This window comes from Gymnoscopelus microlampas (assembly GCF_963454915.1).
Source record: "Gymnoscopelus microlampas genome assembly, chromosome: 3".
NCBI lineage: Eukaryota > Metazoa > Chordata > Actinopteri > Myctophiformes > Myctophidae > Gymnoscopelus > Gymnoscopelus microlampas.
In genome coordinates this window covers 7,850,850-7,876,707 of record NC_139940.1, presented here as the reverse complement: position 1 = coordinate 7,876,707, position 25,858 = coordinate 7,850,850, and the positions used below count along the sequence as shown (strand labels likewise).

Genomic DNA, 25,858 nt, shown 5'->3' with positions numbered 1-25,858 from the left:
CAGCGGCAACTACGTAATTAGGAGTCAGTGGGTAGAGAGGCGGCCTGGAAATCGTAAGGTCACCGTTTCACTGCCCAGTCTGTGGTGAAGTGTCCTTGAGCAAGACACTTGACCCCTAACTGCCCCCCCCAACCACTCATCATGACCATCTGAGCAGCCATCAGCTAGGTGAAGCTGAAACTGAACAAAAAAAGATTGTCCCAGATTGCCTGATTTCACTGTATAAAATATTGCATTTACAACACTGGGTTTCAAACCCTGTGGTCTGTGGGCCACCGATGGAAAGAAATGTGAATAAATATTGCTGCAGCAGGTTTGAAGACATTGGTAAAACAGAACATTACATATGAAAGGTAGTTCAGGTGACCTCTACCTCTCTCTCTTCAGCCCGATTCATAATTTATCGCATGACAGCATCACACGCCGAAAATAGCCGATCTACAAGCTCACAACGCGTCGCAGATGTGATGTGTTGCGAGCTTGTAGGTCGGCTATTTTAAACGTGCCGTCGTGCGACAGAGCATGAATTAGGCATTCCTCTCAATACGAACAGTTAGTAGTAATAACATAACACAACTAATTAACATTGGTTACCTTTCAATTCTATACTGTTTTATAAATGATTTTAGGTCCTTGAAATAGAAATGGGAGGGTTTGACTACATAGCTACTGGTGCACTTTATTAGTTGACTCATCACAACCTCTTAGTTAAAAAGTTTAAATTAAAAGGTTTCTGCCAAAATGAAATGTTTTACATAAGTAGTGTATTATATCACAATGACTTCCTGTCATTCTGTCAGTGTTAAGTAAAATAATAATAATACAAAAGGTTAGTTATAATACTGCAAGGCTGTATCTCTGATCAATCTCCTCTAAAATTACTTCTGGCCAGTAAATGTTCTTAGATTCAATAAATATTAAGATGTTTAGATTCACATTCTGACACTGGAGATAAGCAGCCATGTTGATATTGTAAATGGTACAGTACGAATATTATGACAAGAAGTGTTGCCAAAATAACATTATTAACAAAACATAAAAAGCAGCTAGCCTATACCCATGCAGGGTTATTGGGACAAGAAAACTGAACATTATGCACATGAACAAAATGATCCCTAAGCTAGATAGAACACTGTATTCAGGGGTGGTAGGGTGGGGCTAGGTGGAGCAGGTAAAGAATAGGTCAAATACAGTATATGTGCTTTGTGACTGTATGTTTGTAAGTTTGAAATAAAAACAATTGTACACAAAAAACATGTTTAAAGTGTAACTAAACTCTTGGGCACTTTTGTGAGCTTGCTCACATCTAAAGGCTAGAAATTACCTAAAGAGCTAGGCTAGTTGGTAGGTATAAAATTAAGTAGGCTGAAGTAAAAAATAAATACAAAAATGCAGTCATTGTGCTCAGTCAAAATATAGCAGGTAAGAATCTTTGAAGTTAGGCAGGCACATAATATAGCAACTTACAACACAACTGTAACTTTACCCTGTAAAAGTCTTCAATCAGGTGATTAATGCATAAGACCACCTGTGATCTGATGATTTAAATACTACAACCAGAAGTGTTGTCGAAATAACATTATGAACAAAATATACAGTAAGAAGCAGTTGTACGGATGCAGCGTTAGTAATAATATGACAATGATATTTTTTCTAATGAATTAATGAATTGTTTTTTATAATCCCAGTAGGGGCAGACAGGACTACAAAATGACCTCACATCCTGTCTGTAGAGCAGACAGAATTACCAATAGTGACATCATATCCTGTCTGGCGTCTATTACATACATGCCAAAGGGGATGTGGGACGTTTCTGGACTTGAGGAGAGTCTGAATCATAGATTATATACACGTAGATACAGCATTGGCCGCTGCTGTTCATTGGAGCGATGTGTCAATGCAAGCCGTAATGCATGTATGCTCCATGTATGCCAATAGAAGCAGGAGGTCTATCCACAATTAAAACCATCAAAACTCGCTGAATACTCAACCAATTGTCACAGTTATTGTTTTGTTTCAAATGTCAGACATGTAGTTATGATATAGGATATTTGGTCAAATAAAACATTTGGAGTTTCAAACCAAAACGGCTTATCTTGCATAGATAGTAACAGTAATGGTTATGAAACAGAAAAATACAAGTTTTTGTCTCAGGTACTTATATACAACTTGCAGTGGAGTTATGGCAAGTTGTCCCTGCCAATATGTTGGCGATGTTGACGTATGATCCACATATGGCCAAGGCATACGTATATTATGTCTATTATGGAATGGCTGGCCTAAAACACAAGCTCACTGAATCTGGTAAGTCTCAAATGTGCCATATTCTCCAAATATGACAGAGAATGTTATGGGGGAGCGTGGCGTAACAATACCTTCCATAAAGAATGGTATACCAGTCTCCTCTCCTCGTGGAGGCCAGAAACATTCCAGTTCCTAGTTGAAGGCATCTTCACTGCCTTCCACAATCACTGTCATCAACAATGTTTTTTAAAGTCTTGAATACACTGTCTGCTGGGGATGGATGAGGGATCAGTAGCTTTTCACTGATTGATAGGCCGCTTGATTGATTGTCTCCTTCTAATCTGATCACTTCCTCTGTCCTGGTGACGACACATCTGGTTGATGACATCATGCATCAGTGGCGGGCGGGTCTCTGTGATGCGGGGCTTTCCTGAAGGGAAATAAATGATTTGAACAGATGAACATGTAACTGAAAGGCTTATATATTTATAATTCATTAAATGTGTAGAAATTACGTATTTTCAACTGAAATAAATGTTGTCGATTTTTTAATCTTTGAAATACATCAGCTGTGTCTAGCAACACCGTGGAAAGTGTTGTGTTACCAAGTATCAATTAGGCTTAAAGCGATTTCTATCGATTAGTCACCCCATGGAGACTTGAATTCATGGATACTTTTTAGCTTTTGTCACATTCCTAAGCCAATAATTTGATGACCAGCAGCGGTTCCAGTACCGCTGCCTACCGGTCCACTGGTCATCAAATAATTGGCTTAGGAATGCGACAAACTCTCCATGGAGTGAATAATTGCTAGAAAAACAGTCTTTTTTTTGGGTGAACTATCCCTTTAAGCACTTAAACCTGCCACCCCTGTTTTGGGCATGTCATTATAGGCGAAAACGTAAAAAAAAGGTAAATGTTCTAATATTTTGGAAAATAAAATAAACGTTTGTGAAAATAGCCGATGTACAAGCTCACAATGCGTTGGGATGTGTCGTACAACAAAATACTGTATATGGGGCTCAAATGGTTGAAGAGAAATACAGAGGCAGACCTGTGTCTTTTTCGTACTCTTTTTCTAACTGCTATGCTGCCTCTGGCGACTGAATTCTCCCCCGCGGGATCAGTAAAGGTCCATCAATCTAGAACCATTACATCTCAGCTCGAAATGTATTCATTTATATTAAGATTCACTGTAGCAGTACATGGAATTGTGACGTGGCTATCCCTCACACCATTTCTCTGATTGGTGCACCACTGGTTTTGTGGTACTGTGCTGCACTGGGAGTGGGTGGGATCCAGTGTTGCCAGATTTTACGAGAGAAATAAGCAACTAGGTCTATGAAAACACGCCCAAAAGAAGAGACTAGGCCACATGAGCATCGGATATTTGAAAATAGCCGATCTACAAGCTCACAATGTGTTGCGATGCGACGCGTTGGAAGCTTGTAGATCTGCTATTTAAAAAAATAAATCTTGAAAAAAAGTGAAACATTTTGAATATTTTTTGGAAACATTTTAACAACACAAATCTGGTACAGGGGTCACAACATGTTTTTAGATGGGGGTCTGTGGACAAATACATATTCATTTGGGGGTCCTTGACATGAAAATGTCAAGGAAACCACTGGTTTGAACAACATTTAGGAAACAAGCCAAATAAGCAACTACACTTTAGAAACAAGCCCAAAAAAACGCAACCCACAACTACCAATATTTACAAGTGACTTTACATTAAAAAAAACAAGCCCAAAGTCGCTTCTAATAAGCGGACATGGCAACACTGGTGGGACCTACTCGTGTTTGGTGAGGGGGGCTTTGTCGCAGGTGATCTCTGTCTGCTGTGTCTTTGACTGCTGCTGTGTAATGCTACTGCCTGTATGGGGCTCCAGTCCCTTTAACGTCAGTTCTCTGTTTCTGTTCCCAGGACACACACACACACACACACATACACACACACACACACACACACACACACACACACACACACACACACACACACACACACACACACACACACACACACACACACACACACACACACACACACACACACACGTTTGTATTTGTATTGCTATAGTTGTCCTACAGTAGGGCATTGCACTGAACACTACACATTCATACACCACACATCGTGAACTTCTTCCGTAATGTTGTGTTTTAATGTAGGTGCACCTACACACGCATGCACACACCAAGGTTATAACAGTTATTATTTAATAGTTAAAGGGACTACACCATGAATTTAAAAAAAATATATATATATATTTAATATCATATTGTTTATGTCCCTCAAACGTTTTTCAAAAGGTTTGAGCCTAAATCAAGCCTCAGATATACTCATTCCAACTAACTTCTCTCTGGCTTATAAAGCACTTTCAGCTGCAATACCAAAACGTCCTGTTGGGCAGAGGGGTGCTACTGAGCAATTCTGTCTGTCAACATACATGGGCAGAAATGGTTCGTGATGTAAGCAACCATGCCATTCTGAGATGGCCTGTTCAGACACGCCCATTCTGAAAATCTCTGAAATGAGAATGAATGACTGAATGTTAAAAATGTTGGGGTACAAGAGACACTGGGGAGCCCAACCCCCCCCCCCCCCCCCCAAAAAAAAAGGAAATTCATGGTGTATCCCCTTTAAGTTAATAGTTTTAAAAAACGGGGTTGCTAGTTTAGTTTAGTTTTTATTATGTGAAAAGAATGCTTTGTTTTAGTTGTGTTTTTATTAGTTCTGGCCTAAGAGTTTTTATCATAGGGTATTTGTTAGGGGTGACATTCAAAAAGGTCAGAAAACGTATTGTGGGGGGGGGAAGTATTCACTTGTAAAACGTATTAATAGGCTACAATATAGCTTAAAGGTGGTTGTATTTTGTCTCTCTGCTCTTCTATTGACACATTTAGATCCGGTGTCTAGGTGAGACATGACTTTTGACAATCCTGTTTCTGGTTTGACACACATTTTCAAGATCTAATTTATCCCCTGAGCAAGCAGGCAGACTCTATTAGCTCAATGGTGAAATGTTCAGCACTGCACAGGAGACACAGGTTCAAATCCGGGGTAGAAGAGGAAAGTTACATAGTGCAGCTTTAAATAAAAGTTAACGTTTACTCTAATAACCTTGACACACACACACACACACACACACACACACACACACACACACACACACACACACACACACACACACACACACACACACACACACACACACACACACACACACACACACACCACACACCACACACCCACACCCACACCCACACCCACACCCACACACACACACACGCACACACACGCATACCCGTTAGAAGCCACATCTCCATCTTCCAGTGACTTGAGACCGGGCATTTTGTGTCCAAACAGTTTGACAGCGATGAACATGAGAAGACCACAGCGGTTTCTATAGCAACAGGTGGCATCCACCGCTATCAGTATCAACAGGAAGATCAACATGACGATAGCGACCACGCCCCCTTTGGTGATACCAGTCTTAACTGGAGAGAGAGAGAGAGAGAGAGGAGAGGGAGAGACTTCACTAACCATCTAACCACTAACATAGCGTATGTTTTGTGAAAGTAATATTCTGTATATATTAACATTTCACCTTACATTATGAGCCGTTATTACATCATGGGCCGTTATTTTTATTATTATATATACACAAAAAATATTATTTGTGAATCTCTCCTAATATGCATTTCTCAATTTTAATTATATACATTTTCTGAATCTTTCTTTCTTTCTTTCCTTCTGTCTTTGACGCAAATTGCTTCTATGTACGAAGTTCAACTGGCCTATAGACGAATCCACAGACGCGCTGCCTGTAGCTGACTGTAGACGGCCATTGCTGCGGTGTCGCGTCCGCGGAGAGTTGACACCGCAGCTATGGCTGTGCGCAGGGCAGCGCTCCGTGGATTCGTGTATAGAAGTGATTGTGAAGGTTCATACCAGGTGCTGGTCCGACAGTAAAGTTGGCCTTGGCGGGACTAGATGAACCATTGGTGTTGACCGCTGTCACTTCCAGTTGATAGTCTGTACCGAACGCCAGCTCTGGCAGAGACACTGAGGTGGCGTCTGGCGACAGCTGCATCTCTTTCCACTCATCACCCTCTTTATCCTGAATGGAGAGAAGAGAGAGAGAAATAGAGAGAGAAAAGGAGAGAGAGAGAGAGAGAGAGAGAGCAAAGGAGGGATAGAGAAGCAATTATACAGGGGAGAAGGGAGATAAAATCTATCTATCCACCACCATCACAGTGTCATTTTAGATTTTTGCGTTGGTTATTAAAAAATCACACCCAGTGTGTGAAGAGAGTGGTGCCTATCATGAGTTCATTTCATTAAGCTATTATTAGCCTAAGACTGGCCCCCAAGTATTTTTACTCAATTCAGTAACTTTCAAGTGCTTTGACTTGAATGAGTTACTTTTTACAGACTTTGATCTCATTTTTACTCAAAAGTGTGTGTGTGTCTGTGTGTGTGCGCGCGTGTGTGTGTGTTGCACTCCTGTTTGTGTATTATTAGTGTAACTGGTTGCATCTTTGTGTTGCAATCAGCCGCAGCTGTTGAGGTCATGCTCAGGTCGTGCTCATATGGACACCCGGACAGACACCCGGACACACGGACAAAGTCAGTCCTTGGAGTGGCTAGCACCACTCAAAAATGGCAGATATACAGTACAAGCTCACAGCGCATCACTTCGTTCCAGCCTGTGAGCTTGCACATCTGCTATTTTTTTTTGCATTTTTAAAAAATCTTGAAAGTGTCACAACTACTGATTTATAGGGCATTTGTAGAATCAGCCTCAGGTCTTAATGGGTTAATTGTTAGTGTGAAGCATCATATGCCGCATCATCATCCAGACACACGAACGCACACACGCACGTACGTACACACCTTGTATCGGATGTTGTAGTGTGTCAGGGGAGACCCTCCGTTGTCCAGCTGTCTGAGTGGGAGAGCGAAGGAGTTTTTGTCTATCTTCATGTCCGCAAGGGACAGCACAGGACTGTCTGGTTCACCTGGAGACAGACGGACCATGGAGACACACAGAGAGACGGGAGAGAGGAGAGGGAATATCATCAGAGACACATGTCCCAAAATCTCCATGGTAATGCAGCTGATTCACCTCCTGATGGGCATCTTTGTTTGATGTTTGATACTGTTAGATTAGACTTCATTGTCCCAAAAGAAGGATAATTGTTTTCACAGGTTGTTCAACACACTGAGTAGAAGCATGTGAGAAACATTAGCATACAACACATCATAAATAAGCAGTGCATAGAATTTCCTATCCAGCCATAGCCTACCTCCTAACATGTCAGCGAGGCAGTTTGCTGCAATGGTCGAGTGGACAAAACGCCAACGTTTTTCCCATCTCAAAGTCCTATACATTATCTCTATCTAGATGGCAACAATGTGAAGTGATGATTGAGGGGGTGATCTGTGTCGTTTGCTATTGTGACTGCTAGGGGTGTGAGGGCTCTGTCATTCATGTCTGAGAGTTTGAGTGTTGGAAGGCCAATGATTTTAGAGGCAGTATGCATGATGCTGGTAAGTCTGGTAGCTGGTAGTCTCACGTAGCCAGACAACTATTCCACAATCTCTGAGTGCTATAGAGTCTGGAACTACAACTCCCAAAATCCGAGAGAGGAAACTGGCACTTCCGTTCACGAAAATATCTTTTAAAATATCTTTACACTTTACTTTTTAATTTCCATTTCTGCTAAGCAGCAAGCTATGTATACTTAGATGATTTGTATTTATATTAGGATAAATTTGCGTGACTGTAAAGACGAAAGAAACGGAAATATTCTAATCATGATCAGAGCTTCCGAGTCCCAGACTGTTTGCCGGAAACATTTGAAAATTGTGGGAGGCAACAGTCTGGTAACGCAAGACTAGCTGGTAACATGTTGAAGAAGCATGAGGAATCGGATGAGTTGAGTAATCCTTTTGTACAGTAACAACAAGAGGCGGGGGGGTGGCAACAGTGCTCCGAGCTTACAGAACATGGAGTCTTTGCTAGGATCATATGATATGTCGATCAAATCTGAGTGAGTGACTGACTGACTGATGGCCAGAGGGTAGTATTAGCAACACTTAAGCTTGACCAATACCTGCAAAACGCTACAGAGGATATGAGTGAGTGATTGATTGATTGATGAATATGCATACTTTACCTTCTGTAAAAGTGATGTCAGCAGAATGCAATGATGTCATCAGCAGCAGTGAGTGGGCATCGAGCGGGGACATGATGGCAGATGATTTAGCAAATGAATGAATAAGAGCATATGAGTGGAAAAAGCAAGCACACACACACTTAAAAAACGCGCACGCACGCGCACGCGCACACACACACGCACGCACACACACACACACACACACACACACACACACACACACACACACACACACACACACACACACACACACACACACACACACACACACACACACACACACACACACACACACACACACACACACACACTATTCACAACTATTGTGAACTGCTATTCTCTATCACCTTGTATTGTTTGAGAGTGAGTAGTGCAGTGTAGTAGCATGTATGTATATGAGTGTTGGTAGAGTCTGTTTGCATTGTGTAGACTATGTGTGTCTATTGTAGTGTGTGTTAGTGTGTATTGGTGATTTGTGTTAGTGTGTATAGAGTACCCAAGTCCTGACGTCAAAACCACAGCCCCTGGGTCATGAAGATTTTTGCACATTCAAAAATCCCATAGAGTTTTTTTCTTTAATCACTGTGTCCCAAAACAAAACAAAAATAAATTGATATGGGACATGGATTTCATTTCACATTCCATCAAAAACATTTCTGGGATTCCTTGGTTTTCATGCAATTTTTATATAGTTTGTTAGAGAACTGACAACGCTACTTTCATACATAAAAAAACATTTCTAAGCCTGATAATTGTAGTCCACTAGAAGCTCGGCCCTGCTACGCAGGGCCTCGCGTCTAGCCCGCCGCCACGCCCACGTAGCGCCCGCGGCCACTTGGCAGCGCATATAAGTGGCATAGCGTCATGAGGGCCAGTGGGGCCGTGGCTCGGTCAGTGAAGACCCTGTAGCGCGGATGATATGTGGCATAGAGGGGCAGATTTTAAATCTCCAGAGGAAACATCCGTGGGCTACCATTGGTTCAGCGATGTGTGCGGGCGCCCTGCGAGCCCTCCTCCTCCACCAATGTGCAGTATTGAGAGCCCTGACGTGTGACGTCACAACATTTGGAGCGATGGGCACTGCACTCTGGTTGGTTAGGGTACACCTAGGGCCCAGGTAGAACCCAGTTAAAGGCTGCATGGGCAAACCCAGTTAGGACCCGCCTTGGTCCCACATAAACGTGGCTAGTTGGGGCCCACCTAAGGGCCAGGTAGAAGCGACTTATAGGCCGCATGGGCATCACAGTTAAGAACCACCTCGGCCCCACATAGAATTGCTTAGGTGGGGCCCACCTAAGGGCCAGGTAGAGTCGGTGGGGACCCCCCACAGGCCAATGGTAGCACTTGTTCCTCAACATAGTGTGAATGTGCGTGCAAAGTTGACCACAATGGGACGCTGCATTCATGATTTGCGGCATTTTGTGCAAACTTTAGATGTGAATCTTAGCCAATCGGGATGGAATATGAAAGATTAAACAGATCCGTCTTGATCACATGGCTATAGAGATCATGTGTACCGATTTGCGTGAAATGTGGATGAAATCGGAAGGAGTAATGTAAAGAAATATGTTGTACATAAGGCGGCCTCCTGGTGGAGCTATAAAAGGTAGATGTGAGAAATGCAGGGGAAAGGTTTTTCCTTGACCCGTAGAGAGTGCACATACAAAGTTTTACACAGATTGGTGCAGGTATAGGTAAAAACACAAATCGGACTGTTATAGCGCCATCATGAGGCTGATTAGAAAAATCTCAAGTGGAATTTCTTGCTCGGCATAGTGGGAATGTGGGTGCAAAGTTGCACGGAAAGTGCATGCTGTGTTCATAATTTGAGGCATTTTGGTCAAAACGGAGCAGTCCTGGAAACTTTGGAAGCCATTTTTAGTCAATCAGGATGGAAAATGCAAAATCTGAAAGACCGTGTTTTTTTTAATGACTATAGAGATACTGTGTATCGATTTGCGTGATGTTAGGCCAAAATATGTAGCAGTACCGTGTAGGGATGGAGCTTGTTAATTTTTATTGATAATGAGCACCTTATCGAGCCTGCTTATCGAACCGAGCTTTTATCGAGCCCACTATCGATTTTTTTCTATTATTAAGAAAAAAGACGTGAGGCGAAAAATTCTGAACAGAACCGGTATCTTTTTTTATTGGCCAGTTGTGACAGTGAGTTTGTGGCTGACCACTATCTAAAATTAAATGAAGATGACAAAAGTAAAAAATATTTTTGCCTATCATTAAAACAACCATTCATATAATGTGCAATAAGTGTTAAATGGCTTTATATTATGAATAGTACTGTAATAATTACTATAAAATCTCCATGTCTCTTCAACTTTTTATAAACAAAAAATGCATAGTTCTTTTTTCTATTCTTTTTTCTTTGTTTTAACCAAAATATATCACTTGCACTACATTTTACTAGGGCCTTCAAATACAGTACTTTTCTAACAGACAGTAGGCAAGTGACCTTTTTACTTTTGGAAAATAATATTGAAGAAACGGTTAATGTGTGTACTGTCACTTTAAAAGTGCGATGTATACTTCATCGTACGACGGTGTCACGCACCAAACATGGCCGATCTCCAAGCTCACACTGCGTCTGTTCGCACCATGTTGTGAGCTTGTAGATCTGCCATTTTCGGCAACGATAGACTGAGGGACGGACAGCGCTGTTTGGCACAACTTGCAGCTATCAATACACTTTTAGACCAACATGTTTGTGCCAGCGTGGGTGATTAGATTTATTTCTTGATCGCCTCTTGTTTTGATAGTTTAGACATGACGTCATGGGCCACTACACTCGATAACAGGCTCGACAAGCCTAAAGCTTATCGAAAACCGGGTCTCGATAAATTCATGCCCGGGTATATAATGGACCCGGTTTTCGAGCTCCATCCCTAGTACCGTGAGAAAATGTGTTTTGCAAAAAGCGGCCTCCTGGTGGCACTATAACAGGGCCATGTGAAAGAAATGGGGCAGAGGTTCTGAATTGGTATCCAGGGAGTGTGTGTGCACAGTTGCGCTGCGATCAAGCCAACGATGCGGGAGATTAGCTATCTACAGACCGTCGGACGGACAGGGGGTAAAACATACTCTGGCGCCATCCCTTTCGGCCTGGCGGAGACAATAAAAAAGCTAAAGTAAAGGAAAAGACCATTACTGCAACAGAAGTAGTCAACAAACTATACTATAAAACATTGGCCACATTGTCAAATAATTTAAGAAAGAGGCAAACATGTTGAAAATAGCCGATCTACAAGCTTACAACGCCTCTCAACGTGAGGCGTTGTGAGCTTGTAGATCTGCTATTTTCACAATATTGACTTGTGGAACGGAGTCAGCCAAAATTGGGGGGGTCCCCAGTTCAAATATGATTATTTGGGGGGGGGGGGGTGGGGGGTGGGGGGGGGTAGCCACTGCCCTAATCGGACCGAAATGATCTGAAATTACTACATGACCATAATGCAGCCTAAACGTGCGTTGCACGGGGCGGTCCTGCCATTACGTTAGTTACTGGAGTTGCCAGAAGACACACACAACATACACCATCTACAATGGACTAACGGAGCAGCAATAATAACAGTTACCGCACGAACGTGCATTGTTGACAAAGTGATTGCACAGCCGCTGCAGGCACGACAACCACGTTAGCGTTAGCTACATGCCAACTATCACAGCGCCCTGTCCGTCGTCGCTGCGACTGACTCTGATAGCTACAGCCATAGATATATTAGACTGAGAGAACGAGAGCAATCCATGGTCTCGAAGGGCGGATCCAAACCCAGGCGCCCGGAGCAGGCGCGTCCTCCGATTGCTTCACCAATCTATGTCCCCGCCTCCCCCCCCCCTCCCCCCTCCCCCCCCCCCCGGTCTGTGCACGGAGCAGGCTGACGTCACCAAATTTAGAGCGACGCCCCTCTGCACTCTGAATGGTTAGGAGATAACAAGCTTCAAAGACCATCGTTCCTGCATCGTTCCCCCAGACTTTTTTCTTTTGTAACAAAAAAAATGGCTGGGTTTCCGAGGCTATAGATATATAAACACTACAGCAAGCTCTCTGAGATGCCATTGTCTGGGAACTGCTCTTAGCGTGACACGACCAATGAGAGTGAGCGCTTTCGTTGTTGCTAAGATACGGTGCATGGCACACGGCGTCTCTGCCCCATAGCTTGTAGATCTCTCACACATGATTGGCGTAGGCTGCGTTGCCGTCGACGCTGATTGGCTGCATGTTGCTGTGACGTTGAAATGGGGTGCCAGGTCTGCTTTGTGTGTAAGCGATTTTGGTCTCATTTGGGCGCGCTTTTGGGCTGTTTTCCATAGAGCACGGCAGGGCTTGTTTCTGTCCTGTGACGGATGTGGCAAAGAAGGTGCAAAACGAACCATCCGGAAGTAAAGTGCGAGATGAAATATATAGCACTTTTTGATTATTAGAGAAGGAGACAGATGTGAAGGTGGAAAATGGAATGTAGGAGATTATATAGTTTTTCATGAGCGATTTTTGTAGCAAGTTGTGAGTGAATTGGGCCACTCCTGTGGGCGGGGGGCTGATTAGAACCATTGGGCGGCCCTTTATTTTCCTCACTCTTTGGATAAATTAGTACTTTTGATGCTTGATGCTTCGTAACCACATGAGTAAAATACCCAGACTAATGTTGTTGCTGTCGGGCAGAAACCTCTTATCTGTGTTTTTTCGTAAATTATTGCCCTAATTGATCACTGATCATACTACAGCGTCACACAAAAGTATCAAAAATAGCAGATCCACAAGCTTGAAACGCAGTGTGAAGCGAAGCGTTTTGAGCTTGTAGATCTGCTACTTTTGATCATTTTGAATTTGAGTCAGGACTTCAGGATTGTAGTGCGTATCACAGTGTGGTTGTGTGTATTGCAAATGGTAAATAGTGCATTTATGTAGTGGCTTTATCCGAAGGGCATCACATTCACACACCAACGGTGGAGGGAACCATGCAAGGCAGCCACCTGCTCATCAGGAGCAGTTATGTGTCTTGCTCAAGAGCACTTCGACACAAACACAGGGGGAGCCGGCGATCGAACCGAGAACCTTCTGATGGCTCTACCTCCTGAGGCCACTGCCGCCCTGTGTGTTAGTAGTAGTTGTGTGTTAGTTGTACTTTCAGTGCGTGCCAGTGTGTATTACAGTGTGTGCGTATTACTTACGTATGCCCTGTGTCTGCACAGTGTGTGTCTGTGAGAACGGCCCCACGCCCACAGTGTTGATGGCAGCCAACCGCACGCTGTAGGACGTGTACGGTCTGAGGCCAGCGATGACCAGCGGGTCTAACACATACACACACACACACACACACACACGCGCACGCGCACACGCACACACACACACACACACACACACACACACACACACACACACAGAAAGAAAACAATCTTGGATGAACCACTTAAGCCTTGCTTTACAATTTGTCCTACAACAAAGTACAACGGTCGTAACGGTTTGTGACATTTTGTGACATTATTCAATGTATTTATTAATCATTTTGCCTATACTGACATACTGACACAACATAGGAACGCCAGGTTGAAAGTGGTTAAATTCAATTATTTTATTTATTTATCCGTTCATTCATAATCGCTCCTAACGAGGGGTTATATACCTGAGGCCGGGATCACAGTCTCCGTCCATTTGTCTGCTGGGCCCAGCCTCGAGTGCAGGGTGAAGGCTGTGATTGGTGTTCCTCCGCTGATGGGCGGGGTTTGAAGGGAGAAGTAGACTGATGTGGGTCCAGGAGAGACAGACAGAGCGTCAGGAAGTCCAGGCTGAGCTGAGAAGAGAGAAGAACCAACACAGCACTGACTCAGAGTATCTGAACATAACTAGCCCTGAAACGTGACATGTGACAGACGAGCGTCATGTGAACCATGGCTAGAACATTACTTGATTGGTTCTTCATTACTTGAAAGAAATAGGGGGGGGGGGGGGGCACTTTCTTATCAACTTAAGCCCTTGGCTATTGTCGCTAATTGTCATGCAGAATACTTCTTTGTGACAAATAGCGAAAATAGACAATCTATTGGGTATTTTAGCAGATTTACAAGCTCACAACGTGTCAGGATGAAACACTTGTAAATCTGCTATGATTTTTTTTTTTTATTACGAATTTGGACTAATTTGTCCAACATAGGGATGCCAGGGTGATATAACGTGGTTATCAAATATTTCTAATTCAATTGCTGAATTGTGATTATAATTGTCAAACATAATATCAAACATATCAGACAGTCTACATTTCCCATGTATAAATGTAGCCTATTTGAATGTATTTAATTCAGTCTGATCAGAAGCAGCCCACCGAACATTAAAACTGAATGACCAGAGGAGGGATATCAAAAGCAGAGGCATGGACCCCCCTAGACCCTCCCATAGACTGTATAAATGAGATGGACAAACCCCCTCCGCTGCTTTCTACAGACCGAAAATGAAGCCTTTGCTGCAAGACTGTAGGTCCGCCATCTTTCAATACGCGTCAGAATGAGTTCAGACCATTATTGGTTGGGTAACTTGTCAATCAAGAGCGGGGGGGCGGGGAATGAATGCTATTGGTTGTGTAGCGTGTCAATCAAATCATCCCGCCCCTCCTAGAGAATAGCCTACTTTATCGTCAATTTTATAATAAATAGAACCATAATTTAGCAAAACGCATATCCTGATGATTGAAAGGAGACTTTAAACTAGCGACTGGAAGCATATAGAATTTATGACAATTTTTATTACAGTAAGAAAATCTAGTCTAAAGTCTGTCAAAAAACCCATTCACTTGCGCTAAAATAAATTCTTTCTGAACCCACAGGTCGGCGCAGGGTAAAACAGCGCCACTCTGGCCATTTTGTCGGCCTCATCGTAAATATCTCAGCCTTGCCCCTTGGACCCTCCCCGAGCACATCAAACCCTGTGTTGTTTGTTTGATTGACTGAAGGAGTGAGGGATTGATCATGAACCTGATGAATATGTTCTTACTTTTCAGTGTGATGTCCCTTGAAGCATTGCCAGAGGGACTGACAGCCATGCAGGAATACAGACCGCCATCGGAGGGCGCTACATCATCAATCATCAACACTCCGTCTAGCACCCGCACTCGGCCTGATGTAGAATCCTGACACACACACACGCACGCACGCACGCACGCACGCACGCACGCACGCACGCACGCACGCACGCACGCACGCACGCACGCACGCACGCACGCACGCACACACACACACACACACACACACACACACACACACACACACACACACACACACACACACACACACACACACACACACACACACACAGTTCAGTCATTCACCATTACCATGTGCAGGGAACAGCAAAGCCTGTTTTTCACTTTCCCCAAATGTCCGTTGTTTATTAGCGGTTTTGTGTTCGCTGGCTCCCGGGTTGCCAAATCATGTGCGCATATCCCCCCACGGGTATGGTCTAGTTGTACTAACTTATATTCTCAAAGAAATCCTGGACTGGGCCTTTAGCAGTGAAGTTTCTGAATAATTAAATAATAATTAATGAATTACAATATTATCGTTTTCAGTGTAATTGCAGTACAATATACTGTACTCGCTGTACTACAGGACAGCATATGTGTGTGTGTGTGTGTGTGTGTGTGTGTGTGTGTGTGTGTGTGCATGCATGTGCGTGCGTGTCCTAACCAGCGCTTGTCCGTTCTGCTTGTTGATCCAGCGTAGCTGAGGCTGGGGGTGACCCGTCACGTTACAGGTCACAGTCATCCTCTGTCCTTTTGACACACTCTGTTCCTTCAGGTTCAGGTACACCTCTGGATGCTCTGCAAAATACACACAAGTATTAGAAAGTGTATACTGGCTATTTTTTTATTTTTTATTAATAATGTGTGTGTTAGTTGTATTTTAGTGTGTGTGTGTGTGTGTGTGTGTGTGTGTGTGTGTGTGTGTGCGTGCGTGCGTGCGTGCGTGCGTGCGTGCGTGCGTGCGTGCGTGCGTGCGCTTTGATCTTTGGCCGAGACCCCAGTTTGAGAACCACTGAACAGAATAAAAAACAGGACCAACCATTGACATGGAGCCTGATGGTAGCACTGCCCTCAGCCACCTTGTTCTTGGCAGTGCAGGCGTACTCTCCATAGTCACGCCTGGACACCGCCTGAATGGTCAGCTCACTGCGGTCCGAGTTAAACTGGTGCCGGGAGGGGTCAAAGGGCACTGGCCTGAGAGAGAAGGGAAGCAGAGTGGAGTGAAATAGCCATATATATATATACTAGAGTTTCGGGGGGCTACGCCCCCCTCAACCCCAGCCGCGCACGGGGCCCAGCGTGGGTGCGTGTATATTGGGGTACCCAAATCGCCGGAGTAAAAGTGTCCAAAAGGAAAAAAAAAAAAAAAAAATGTTAATAGTGATTGTTACTTTGGTGGTCCGCGGACCCCCTGGTGGTCCACCGACCCCTGTGAGTGTTGGGACCCCCGGGGACCCCCCTGGAACATGGCGGACCCCTTCGGCAGTTTTTTTTTTTTTCATGCACGGTTTGCTTGTTTCTGTCGCTTGTTTTTTAAAACCTGGCAGCAAACTTGGCAACCCGACTGACATCACTGACCTATCCTTGGTATTTGTACTTCCGGGTTGCATAATGATGACATCACTGTCGAGTCCTGTGGTGTCATGAACCTAGGCAGGTTTGTTTACCACATTACCGTGGGCAGCGTGCTGTGCTGTGGCTGTTTGTTTTTGTGTTTGGGATGAACATGGCACGTGAAGGACGGACATATTGTGATCGAGACATGAGTGAAGTGAAAGTAACGGCCTGGGTGGAACAAAGGAGGTACGTAAGAAGGGGGGGGGTTGAAGCAAAGGAGCTGTGTGTGTGCTGTTGTGGAGGACATGGGCAGAGTGCAATGGCGGCCGCTCGTGTTGTTTCGGCGAAACCCGTCGCCGTGCGGTGTCGGTGGTGTGCACGGTAAACGGTACGAAGCTGCCTCCCCTTCCGTTTTGTCCGACATTTGGTGAGTAGAAATAATTATGTTGCGCGGTGGAAAAGGTGTAGTGAGCAATGAGATGTCCCCTACGCGACGCGTAAATTCAGCGCGGCCGCCGTGGCGAGTCAGTTGGCGACATGTGGTCTGGCGGTGCGTTGTTTATTCGATAACAGAGCTGTGGGGTGTCGCACCTAGGGTGCGGAAGTCGCTCGCCATTTATATAGTTAGATATATACACTGTAAAAACGTAGATTGGCTGCTGGGTATTTTCTGTGAAGAGATTTTGGTGAAGAGGGGAAAAAAGGAGCATAGCCCTAGTGTAGAGCCCTGGGGGACCCCCGTCGTCCAACTATAGAGTTTAGGCTGGGTCAAACACAACAATACGTTGATATGGAGGTCAGGAGGGGAAAGGAGGAAGCAGACGAGCGACGCTACTGGACATTAAGCTGATAAGAAAATCACCAGGATGTCTCTCATACAGCACACGCTCCTCCAGCGAGCCAGTGTGTGTGTGTGTGGCCAGCCAGCCACACAACCACACACACACACACACACACACACACACACACACACACACACAACCACACACACACACACACACACACACACACACACACACACACACACACACACACACACACACACACACACACACACACACACACACACACACACAAACACACACGAGCGCACGTACACGCACATGCACGCACATGCACGCACGTAGGAGACAGGATGGCATGCTACATTAACACTGCACTGAGTCAGCAGCAGTAGTGTAAATATCAATACAGAAAGATTCATTCCACAAATAAACAGTCCTTTCACCTTTCTCTGTCTCTGCAGTTGTTTATTTATATTATTCTTATATCCGTTGTACAAGTGAAAGTATATCACCTCAATTAAAGGAAAATGATGAATGAAGAATAGCAATCCTTTCCTAACCACTTTGTAAAAATGTAGCAAAAACTTTAATGTAAAACAATTTTCAAAACATTAAAAAAATGTTGTGGATCGGATTAAGCGAGATCTGCGATTTTCACGTGACACTGACTGAATAGTGCTTAAGATAATAATAGCAATATGTTTTGTGTCTTACATAGTCCAGGTGATGTTGGGCTGAGGTGAACCATCTACCAAACACAGTAAGGAAACGTTGTTCTGAGCCCCGGACATCACTGTCATCTCCTCCTCCCTCAGACGCACCGTTGGAGCAGCTGCAGACAACAATGCATATGGTATATAATTCATATACATGTTATGTATGCATTTACATTCATATATCATAGTTATGTGTGAGGGGTTGAGGTGTGAGCGCCTGAGGGGCCCGGCATAGTTAGTTTATGTTTTGTAAGGCCAGTAGCTCCAGAGGGAGACGGTATTATTTTTGCGTTTACAAGTTTATTTATTATTTATTTCTGTTTTTGCTGAATAAAAGCCCATGGCCATTGTCCAGTGGGGGACTGCAATTTCCGGCCTGACTGTGTCTGTGATCCACACTCTCCTTCCACCAAACCTTCCTAGTTGCCTGCTTGTTATGTTACTGTATATAGCCTACCAATTATTATTTATTCACAGTCTACTCTAGTGCATTGTTTCTTCATTAAGACAGACAGCAGGTCAGCTGGGTTGCACTTCCCAGCCTGTTCTCATCTCACGAGCAGAAAGGCCTTGTAAACAAGTATAACTGAAAGTGTCTAATGTGCTTGTATGTACAGTTTAAGGTGTGGTTGTTGGAAAATCTCCTCAGTTACTGGTGGAATCAAACGATACTTGAGATGATACTCGGGGTGGGCCGTAGCTTAGTGGGAGGAGAGGCCATTTGGTATTCAGAAGGTCACATACACATCAGAAGCCCCCCCCCCTCTTCCCGTGTGGTCATCATGACCATCTGAACAGTCATTAGCTGGATGAAGCTGACTGCTCTGAAATAAAGTGTATGGTTCAGTTGTTCAGACAAGTGTGTGTTCTGGTAAGTTCTGGTATTAAAGTACGTGTTCAGACATAAATAAGTGTGTTCAGGTATTAATTAAGCAGTGCTCTGGTTACTGTAGTAGATGACATTTAAGACAACTTACCATTGATGACCACGGAGATGGGGAGCTGGATAGCGAGCTGGATAGGTCTCCCTTTGATCTTGGCCTGACACGTGTAGCTGCCAGTGTCGTTTCTGGTCACCCCCCTGATGTGAAGAGAGTTATCAGACGCCTGGCGAACCCGCGGATCCTCTGGGTGGAGACAAGCAGAGAGAGAGAGAGAGAGAGAGAGAGAGAGAGAGAGAGAGAGAGAGAGAGAGAGAGAGAGAGAGAGAGAGAGAGAGAGAAGGGAGACATTCAGACAATTATGTCTTTACATGAGACCAGTTCAGTAATGTTTATACATCTGCAGAAAGCCATAGCACTACACAGCTCTCTACTGTTTCACTGGTGTGTTGTGTTGTTGTTTTTTTCACTAAACCCTGTGCACCACAGTGGAGGCCTTGGATGCTGTTCCTACCAGAAGAGGAGATCTCCTTCTGGTCTCTGAACCACTGAACCTCCACGGCCGGCTGGCCAGACACCAGGCATGGAACCACTCCCTCCTGACCCTGCAGGAACTCATGGTAGGTCTGGGTGCTGCCAAACGATGGACCCTCTGAGAGCACACAGACAACAGAGAGGTTAGTCACATTGTGTCACTATAGTGTGTATCATGTCTCACACATAGGCATATAATCAGTGGTGGAAAAAGTACTCACATTTTTACTTAAGTAATAGTAGGCTACTAATAGTGCAATGTGGAAACACAAGTAAAAGTCTGGTGATCACAAAATTGACTTGAGTAAAAGTGCAAAAGTATTGGTATCAAAATATACTTAAAGTACAAAAGTAATAGTAGTCATTTGGCAGAATGTCCCATTTTATAAGTATAAAATGTGTAAAAATCTTTTGAAAATAGCCGATCTACAAGCTCACAATGCGTCGCCTATGCAACGCATTGTGAGCTTGTAGATCGGCTATTTTCAAAAAGCCAAAGTTTAAATAGGGCTGAAGTAGTTAACTATGTTTTGTAATAATAATCTAAATCTACAAAGTAACTAGTTACTAAATTCTTCAAATAATTATTGTGGAGTATAAGTACAATATTTGTCTCTGAGATGTAATGGAGTAGAAAATTGGAAATACACCAGTAAAGCAAAAGTACCTCAAAATTGTACTCGAGTAAATGTACACAGGCATAGAATTGTGCACAGAATGGGTTCAAACTCACCGTAAACGAATAACATCATGGAATTCTCGTCTTGGTGTCCACCGTCGTATTCAACCTGACAGGTGTACTTGCCGGCATCAGACATTTTGATTTTAGTGATGCGCAGCGTCGCCGACGTCTCGTCCAGCTTGTTGACAGTCATCTCCTCCGTGTCGACGTCCTCCCTGTCCTTCTGCCACGTTATCTCCCCCTCTGCATTCGCTGGAGGAGATGGAGGGAGGCGAGGGAGGGTGGAAAAGAGGAGAGAAGGAGGGAGAGAGGAGAGGAGAGGAGAAGAGAAGAGAGGAGAGGAGTTGAACTTATACTGATTCTTTATGACAAGATACAGGAAAGATTCATCTGAACAATAATATTCCTATAGCGTTTCAGTAGTTACTTACTTTTACATATCAAAGTGGTTTCCTCTCCTAACTTCACGTCTGGGTTGCCAATGATCTCTACTTTAGCATCTAGGAGAGGAGAAGAGAGGAGAGGAGGGGTGAACATAATTCAAATAATTTTTTACATAAGTTATGTAATAGCACACCATTTCCCCCCCTTTTTTTTCGCAACTCCTAGACAATCCACTTCATCCACCTTGTCCAACACTTGAAACATTCCTAATACAGATACAGGACATGCTGAGTCAGCCATTTTGGATCCTGCTTGGACCAAGCTAAGTATGTAGTTTCCTTTATTTTATATCCATTCCAATGGGACATTTTTAGACAAACATAATTCAACGAGATTAATCTGTGATAAACTGTGACCAGCTCTTGCTTAAACATTTTGGACAGAGAGACAGACTAACCGACTGACCGACCGTCTTTAGCTGCGTGGTTGAAGCAACGAATTAAAACATGCCTCAGAATTGCCATTTAAAAAATGTTAGCACATCTTTCTAAACCGCATCAACAGCTTGAACACTGTAGCCTGCAATACGTGTCATATTTAACATAATGAACGACAGTGTGTTTGTTTACAGAAACCAACCCATATAATAGACCTATATACAGTATTAGCTCTGGCAGTGTCAATGCAGCATTCAGAGCAGTGTACCAACATGGAGTGTGTTTACAACCACAGTAATACACCTACTGTATACAATATGCAGTAATACACAGTATCTTACAGTGATTAAGGCAATAGCTGGCTATAGAAATGGTCATGTACACACTGTTATCTTTCAAAAATATATATAAATTAAGAGGGCAATTTTCCCCGCAACATTTCTATTTATTTGTGCATGGAAATGTTTTGACATGAGTTAAAAACAAGGGTTATATCCATAAAAACAGCAATTAATACCATAACCTAATTATTCCCATACAAGGTATTTGTGTACATTAGTGTAATAAATAAGGCTCTCCCCCTGTGTCCTGCGCTTGTTACAACTTTGCGGGCCAGATCCAAGTCAATAAATAAACATGTTATGTATTTATTTCCTGTACAGCTGTCTATTGTCAATTAACACCTCCACATAATGTTACCTGTTTCTGGGATGAACTACTTGAGCTACTAACATCTGGCAACAAAATATAGTATCCTGCCTCAGTCACTATAGCTAGTTTAACAAATAAGCTAGCTATTAGCTTAACAAGTTTAACAAATAAACTAGCTATTAGCTTAACAAGTTTAACAAATGTTCATGCATTTATTTTGTGGAGGGGAGGATTATTCCCACAAACCCCTCCCATCCCCTCTGTGAGTCACAGAGTCATTCCTCCTCGCCCACCACAAAGTCACTTGGACATCCTTTGTGCCCGTAGCTTTCTGGCTCCTCAACCAAACTCGACTCCCACATGAGAGATTAAGACCTGCGCTGTCCTCTCTGCCCTCTGGGATTACTGATTTCTGCTTTGACTTTGGCAATGTCTGTTCTTTTGGGATTACTGATTCCATCTTTGACTCTGAAGCACTTACATGGACTGCTAGGATGTACACTACAGAACCGTGACAGATGCCTGTCAAAGATTACTGTTGACAGGCTTACTTATTCTCTGTGTCGAGCAGAAACGTCATACAGAATATATTTCGTTTTCATTCTGTTCTCACCACGAGCTGGTGAGGCGAGAACCCAAACACAGGGCAGCCAGGGTGTTTTAATACAGGAGACAGGTGGTCAAGAATATCTCAAAACATGTGACAAGCAATGACTCAACAAAGGACTCACTGGGAACAAGACTGATATACACATGAGGGGTAATTACAAATGAGATACAGCTGGGGCAAACAGACACGTAACCAAGAAAACTAGACCAGGGAACAAAAAACATAGAAATACAAGACCTTGACAGTACAATCAATGAGACAGGTCTGTGACTGTGACACTGACTAAATCTCGTAACTCCATTGGATCCATTTAGAAACAGTTTTGGACACACAGTAGTACAATGTTTACAAAGTGTCTCTGATGTTATCAAATGAATAGTTTTTTTGACTGTTGAAAGACTGTACCCAGATGCTGCTGAAGCCTGTTGACACTATATTCATCCTGTTGATAGACTATATATACAGTATCTATTAATTCATTGGCAACAGATGTATATTCATTCATACAGTATTGATATTGGTGATATACTATAGGACATGCTAACTCTGTCCCTCAGAGACTAAGTGCAGTTGTTCTGTTTCCTTTTCTTAATCTTTATTTTATTTATTGTTTCTTGACCCATGCTGTGAATTTCCCCACAGGGATCAATAAAGGTTTATCTTATCTTTATACCAAAAACAGTCAATTCAAAATGAAAAAAGGAAGTAAGCTTGAGCTAAATTTGCTCAGTAGTTCAGTTATGAGTAGTGATCCTAGACCATAGATCGCAATGCATCATGTTGCGACACTTTATCAGCTTGTAGATCTGCTATTTCTGTATCAAATATAGGGGCTTAAGTCATTCATGTCTGTTTTATTGCAGCTTTTCCACAGCAATAAAATGTGATTTTTGCTTCTCAAAACTGAATCACATGGAATTTAAAACACTTTCAAATGACCAAGTTTAGTTCACTGATCCAGTACTTACACTACTTCAATAAAATAACTTTTTATATTTCATATTTGACTGACTGTATCACTTTATTGACCAAGTATGTTTTCATATACATGTCAAGTTGCTCACAGAGTACATATTAGACATAACCCAACCAACAAGATTATGGTAAATACAAATAAAGACATGATAAATAACCACTTGGTCTCTGTAGGAACATTGATTAACTTTGATTGATTACACTGACATCATATTATATTGATACCACTGTACTGTACACACCAAAACACAAACTTAATCGTCCATTTAAATGATCTAGAGGACTCACCTGTTACACACGCCACCAGCAGCAGTAACGCTGTCGTTCTCAGGATGAAAGCTGATTGGTCCATTCTCTTTACCTGCCCTACAGGCTGTTTGAGCCCAGGTGACTTCAGTCTCTGAAAAACTGATTGAAATAATCCTGTTTGTGTGAGGTGGAACTAAGTAAATGCTTCTAACCCCTGATGTGATCTGTCACTTACACACATACACACACACATACACTCACTCACACACATGCACACACTTAACACACCTGCTGTTGCTGAGCCAACACTTGTATCTGTGACACACAGCTGCATGGCCAGAGGTTATATAGGGCCTAAGAGAGAGAGAGACAGAAAGAGAAAGAGAGAGAGAGAGAGAGAGAGAGAGAGAGAGAGAGAGAGAGAGAGAGAGAGAGAGAGAGAGAGAGAGAGAGAGAGAGAGAAGAGAGAGAGAGAGAGAGAGAGAGAGAGAGAGAGAGAGAGGGAGGGAGGGAGGGCGAGAAAGAGAGAGAGAGAGAGAGAGAGAGAGAGACAGAGAGAGAGAGAGACAGACAGACAGACAGAGGACGGTCACTTCACAATCTTGCCTGAGCATCTCTCCCCCTCTGCCGCACCTCCAGTAGGCCACACACACACACACACACACACACACACACACACACACACACACACACACACACACACACACACACACACACACACACACACACACAGATGTCAGATGAGACTACATCTCGCTAAAATATTCTGATCATTCATGAATCATGACAGCTGATAGAAACGCCAACACAACCCTCTCTTTATTTCTCTCTCTTTATTTCCGTCTCACTTTCTCTGTCTCTATCTCTGTCTCTATCTCTGTCTCTATCTCTCTGTCTCTATCTCTCTGTCTCTATCTCTTTCTCTCTGTTTAGCTCGAATACTATTTATTTTCAATTTATGTTTATGATCAATTGGTTAATTTAACTGTTGCACCTAGTGAGATGTTGCTGTTTTTGCACTTGGTGGTTGAGGGGAGACCCTCATGTAGGAGCTGAGGGTAGGTTTCTGAACAGCTGATACCCGGCCACCAGCAGACTATTGACCAAGGCCTGACCACCGCCTGTCACCAGGCTGGACTTGGATGTTCCCTTCTCCTTGTGGACCTATACCATGTGGAGTTTTACCTGTGGAAGTTACCGCCCTGTGCGAGCCTGTCAACCAGGCTGGCCATGGACTTTACCTTTCCTTGTGGACCTACCATGTGGAGTTTTACCTGCAACAGTTACCGTGGACTATACCGTTCTATGTAAACCATGACAATGCGCTGATACTCTTAAGCACGTTAACTAATATCATGTACTTTACAATGCATTGATACTCTTTCGCACCTTATCCACTTTAAACCTATCCATCGGTTATTTTAAAAAAATAGCCGATCTACAGTACAAGCTCACAACGCATCGCAATGCAGAATCTTGTTTTGGCATCTCTGGCACAAAATATTTTCTGTTGGCAAATAAATATTTATTTGGAGGTCCTTGACATTTAAAAGTTTGAGAACCACTGTCCTATAATAACATTATGCTATCCTTTCAGATATCACTCAAACTTAGTTGAGGCCCTATACTGGTTGAGTTTTGTCTGAAAGGAAGGCCCCCCTCCGGCGTAAACTCAATCTGAATGGATAAGGCAAGGCACTGCAGAATGCAGAACATCATACGTTTATTGATTTATCATTTCCTTAATGTTAACATAGCCAAAACCTATGCGTTCTGGTTTATTTTGTATTTTTTTATTAATATTTATTTAACCAGGCAGGTCAAAGGTGAACTAAACCCGTGGACACAATTTTGTCAATTTTGTGAGTTTTCTGCCATCTGAAGGTTAAACACGATTTCACAAAACTGATCTTTAGGACTGATTGTCCACTCTGTTATTTGCAAC

At 43.2% G+C, this 25,858-nt stretch overlaps 2 protein-coding genes across 3 annotated transcripts in view; both read right to left on the bottom strand.

The window, feature by feature from the left end:
• The window catches only part of sult2st3 (sulfotransferase family 2, cytosolic sulfotransferase 3), a 340,324-nt gene that overhangs the window by 221,131 nt on the left and 93,335 nt on the right, over positions 1-25,858 (bottom strand). The window lies entirely within an intron of this gene.
• On the bottom strand, positions 1,388-24,241 carry ncam3 (neural cell adhesion molecule 3). Of its 2 annotated transcripts, XM_084049561.1 has the most exons (16): positions 23,953-24,241; positions 21,039-21,107; positions 20,659-20,859; positions 19,906-20,043; positions 19,488-19,637; positions 18,509-18,626; positions 16,492-16,646; positions 16,117-16,250; positions 15,425-15,560; positions 14,064-14,231; positions 13,612-13,731; positions 7,142-7,266; positions 6,197-6,365; positions 5,550-5,742; positions 4,042-4,161; positions 1,388-2,674 (listed from the first exon to the last, which is right to left on the bottom strand). In XM_084049561.1, exons 1-16 carry the CDS (start codon positions 24,014-24,016, stop codon positions 2,632-2,634), a joined length of 2,103 nt encoding a protein of 700 aa, XP_083905687.1. In that variant the 5' UTR covers positions 24,017-24,241; the 3' UTR covers positions 1,388-2,631. The 2 variants fall into 2 exon arrangements, with proteins under 2 accessions (XP_083905687.1, XP_083905688.1); XM_084049562.1 differs by lacking the exon at positions 4,042-4,161.

Coding starts and splice junctions, on each gene's coding strand:
- ncam3 (XM_084049561.1), bottom strand. CDS start 24,016: ATGGACCAATCAGCTTTCATCCTGAGAACGACAGCGTTACTGCTGCTG. Junction 20,044..20,658: donor CATGATGTTATTCGTTTACG/GTGAGTTTGAAC, acceptor GTGTGCTCTCAG/AGGGTCCATCGTTTGGCAGC. Junction 15,561..16,116: donor AGCAGAACGGACAAGCGCTG/GTTAGGACACGC, acceptor TGTGTGTGTCAG/GATTCTACATCAGGCCGAGT.